This window comes from Otolemur garnettii, unplaced genomic scaffold (assembly GCF_000181295.1).
Source record: "Otolemur garnettii isolate 467f Iridium unplaced genomic scaffold, OtoGar3 scaffold00123, whole genome shotgun sequence".
In the NCBI taxonomy this organism is placed as follows: Eukaryota; Metazoa; Chordata; class Mammalia; order Primates; family Galagidae; genus Otolemur; species Otolemur garnettii.
The window spans coordinates 4,347,254-4,351,357 of NW_003852518.1; the positions used below are offsets into that span (position 1 = coordinate 4,347,254).

A 4,104-nucleotide genomic window follows, 5' to 3' on the forward strand; every position below is an offset into this window, starting at 1 on the left:
CCTCATCTGCACAGAGGGGTCAGATACTTTACCTGCAGGGTCCTCATCCACACAGAGGGGTCAGATACTTTACCTGCAGGGGCCTCATCCACACAGAGGGGTCAGATACTTTACCTGCAGGTCTTTGAAGTCTGGACAGGTGGCCAGCTTGGCACAAGGTAGGTATCTGAGATGTGGCATTTAAAATTCCTCCGTGCAGTGCATTGGTAGCCAGAGGAAGTGGATGTTCAGTCTTGTGGGACATGGATAACTCTGACCTTGACTTTGCTTTTGCAGAGTCTTTGGATTCGTGGCCCGGAAGCAGGGCAGCACCACAGACAATGTGTGCCACCTGTTTGCTGAGCATGATCCCGAGCAGCCTGCCAGTGCCATCGTCAACTTTGTGTCAAAGGTCATGATCGGCTCCCCAAAGAAGATTTGAAAACCCCGCTCACAGCCAGGACCTGCCGATGCCTCTGAGGCCCTGGAGACAGCAGTCGGGGGAGAGCAGACCCCTACTTTGTTCCAAACTGATAATCCTGACATTCCAGGCCTGGGAGGGGAATGAGGACCTTCCAGCTCTGCAGAAATAAGATCAAACACCCTCACCGTGGAGTTGCCTTTCCTGAAAGTGACTTCTGCTCCAGCAAACCTCTGCAGACAAATGCTTTTTGAGAAGAAGCTGAGCATGGCTGTGCCTGTCCAGGGTCCACGTGGGAACGGGGCAGGCAAGGGAACGGCACATGGCAGTCCCCATATTCCTGGCACACCAGCATTTTGGGCAATGAAGAGTGCCTAGACCTCAAAGCAAAGTGCCAAGTGACCACTGAAACTTCCCCCTTCTGCCCGCGCACTCCTGTCCAGCAGGTGCCCAAAGCCAGTGGCCTCTCTCACCTTGGTCTTCCTGAGAGAGAGATGCCAATGAAGCTGAGAAGAGGGTACACGGCTGACAAGGTTTGTGCAGGTCCAGCCCTTCTGGAACAAAGCAGGTCTCAAAGGAAGAGCCGTGGGGATGAGGGCAGTGGAAGCCTTCTGGTATCAGGGGAGGAGCATCCCATTTCAGAGACCCCACCCTGCATGCCATGACCACCCCACTCCTACCAATCATGGGTGCCCACCTGGGCCAGGGAGAGCTCATGAGGACTTCAAGAGGAAAATGAGAAGGAATCAAAGACATCATCTCTAGATAATTTATATTTTACTTATGCCGAATTATTTATGGTAACAGTTTGCCTTTGCTATACTGTACCAGTGTCAGATGCTGCAGCCTGCCACGCTGAGATCTTAGGAGGCTCATCCACGTGTGGGACACACCGCCGGCATGTGGCTGCAGAAGGCATCCTGGCTGTGGGGGCGATGGTGTTAAGTCCCCTGCTGCAGAGCCACCCACATGGGCTGTGCCTCAAGCAGCTGGCCCCTATGCTGCGACACCATGTGCTGTTCATTCCCTGGTTGTCGATGGCTTCCCTGACCATGGGGAAAGTCCAGGAGGGATGGGAAGTGCCTGGGTTCACACCCACAGCCCCTGCCTCGGCTTGTTCCAGGCCATCTGCAGGCCCCACAGAGCACACGCTGAAGCACTGCCGGTCTGTGCCCGCTCTCAGCACGCTGCTCCTTGACACCACTGGGTCTCTGGGGGTGGGGGATCCAGGTGGTGTGATGTTAGTGAGCAGGAGGATCCAGGTGGTGTGATGTTAGTGAGCAGGAGGCAGGCAAGGAGACAGAAGAGGGACCCTGACACAGATGCACTGTTCTTTTGAGTGCCACTGTTCTGCATCATTTTAGCCACCAAATTGAGTGTGTATTTCATGTTTATGTGACATTCCAATGGCATGGTTTTCCACCTGACTCTGTTCGTGGTCTGAGGTTTGGGAGAATGCAGTGACCCTAGAACTTCCCAGAGTGAGAGGTGAGGCTGGGCCATGTCAGGACAGAGCCTGGACCTCCTTCCCTCACAGCCCCAGGAGCTCTGAGGGCACCCTGCCTCTCCCGAGTGTGCCACCCTGAGGTCCCCACTCGCCTCTGCTTTCCGAAGTCGAGTCTCAGCTGCTTCAGCCACCTCCGTGTTGCAGGCTACGGTCACCACCCTGAACTTTCGAAACGTGCTTTGTGAACTTTCTATTTTAAGGTAAGGGGCAGAGGAAGCCTTAGCAACAAGCAGAGCTGGGCCTAGCCAGATCACAGTGGCGTGCATGCGTATTTAGTGTGAAGGCAGGTGGACCGTTGTGCGTATGTGTACGTGTGTGTCTGAGTGGAAAGGCAGGGGAGCCATTGTGTGTTTATGTGTTTGAGTGTGAAGTCAGGTGGTGCGATTGTGTGTATGTGCGTGTGCATCTGAGTGTGAAGGCAGGTGGTCCGTTTGTGTGTGTGTATGTGCGTGTGCATCTGAGTGTGAAGGCAGGTGGTCCGTTTGTGTGTGTGCGTCTGAGTGTGAAGTCAGGTGGTCCCTGTGTGTGTGTGCGTGTGCGTCTGAGTGTGAAGGCAGGTGGTCTGTTTGTGTGTGTGTGTGTGTGTGCGTCTGAGTGTGAAGGCAGGTGGACCATTCCACTATTTAGCTCCTATCGATGCACCAGACATAAGTGCCTCATTTCCGTGCCAAATGTTTGCCTGGGTCTTTGCCGACCTCCTTCCCTGCAGCGCAGTGGCCAGCTACTAGAATGTGCTGGTGGCATTCCATAGAGGCCCCAGTGTCTTTAGCAGAGGCTTCCAGCATTTCAGTTTTTCATCCACTGCAGGAAAACAGCTGAGGGGAGCAGAAGTCTGTGCTTCCTGAAGAAGTGCCTCATCCCAAGATAGTTGGGCCCAAAGGGCGCAGGCTGGGTCTTACCCTTCTGAAGAAGGGCGGGGGGGGGGGGCTTGTTTAGAAGTCAGAGCAAGATCACGCGCAGTATCAAGAAGCGCAGCCTGCCCAGTGAATCGCAGGCATCAGGCGCCCCACAGCCCACAGCAGTCTTGCGAGCATTCAAGAAGCCACAACTTCCTTTGGAACTGACTGACCAGGTGTGAGTTTTACTCCAGGTGAAAGTGGTCAAGGGCATCGGGGAGTTTGTCCTGAGCAGATAGCTCCCTCTGAGGAACCAAAGGAAGCAAGAGTCCAGGTTCTGAAGAGCCGGTACGACAGGTTTCTTTCTTCCTTGTATGTTACGTGTGCATTAAACAGAACAAGACAAGTCTGCATCGTCACGGACAGTAGGCAGGCTCAGGACCTAGCGAGCCCTGCAGCCGGTGCTGGCTCAGGGACGTGTGGGAGAAGGAATGTTTCCCAGGCATTTGCCTCTGGGGCTCCATAGGGGCAGCCGCAGGCTGTCCGTGGAGTACATGCAGCAAGTTCACAGCAACTGTGCCCAACGTATAGTATAGCCGGGGTCCACTAACCCACTCAGTAAGCGTATTGTTGTATTCCTCCAGTGTTAAGCTATAACCACGTTCAAAGTCACACTGCATTTATCCTCTGCATCAAAGACCTTGTAATGTCTTCTTATCTACCTTACTTGTTAGTGCATATTTTTACTTTTCTGATATTGTAAAAAATATATCCGGTATGTAAATGAATGTTCTATAAATCCTTTGTATAGTCATTTTCTCCGCTGTTTAAATATCATCTCTATTCAGAGTATAATAAAATTATGAACTTGGTAAGCCATTTGTGTGCCCTGAAGTGGGTTGTGTGTGTGTGTGTGTACACATGTGTGTTTGTATTTGCACGTACAGGTTGATAATGTACATGCTATGTTTGCGTGCCCATGTATGTGTATCTTTGTGCACATTTGTGTGTCTGTGTCTCTGTGAATGCATGAGTGTGCATGCATCCGTGGGTGCTCACACATGTCTATGTGCCTATGTGCTCATGGATCAGTGCATCCAGTTGTAAATTCACATGTTTTGCTTTCTGGAATGCATTAGATTTCTGCCCAGAAGCCTTTTAGAAATTACTCTCAAATATTTTAAAAATTAATTACAAAGCATAGTACTGGTATATTTTTAATATTGCTATAAATACCTCTGCACACTGGCTATAGGAGGAGACCCCGGGGGTGGACCAACCCTGATTGGACCTCCCCCTTTCTACTTGGGTGGGTCCTAAACCTGAATATTGAGTCTTGTTGGGTTAACTGACACTTCAGC

At 51.7% G+C, this 4,104-nt stretch overlaps 1 protein-coding gene across 6 annotated transcripts in view; it reads left to right on the forward strand.

Moving 5' to 3' along the window:
- Positions 1-3,618, forward strand: part of TNS3 (tensin 3) — a 311,621-nt gene extending 308,003 nt beyond the window's left edge. For all 6 annotated transcript variants that reach the window (XM_023517874.1, XM_023517872.1, XM_023517873.1 and 3 more), the window contains one exon: positions 277-3,618. In XM_023517874.1, the coding sequence (XP_023373642.1) occupies positions 277-421 (145 nt within the window). In that variant the 3' untranslated portion in view covers positions 422-3,618. The remainder of the gene's footprint in view (positions 1-276) is intronic.
- Positions 3,619-4,104: the final 486 nt, after the last annotated feature.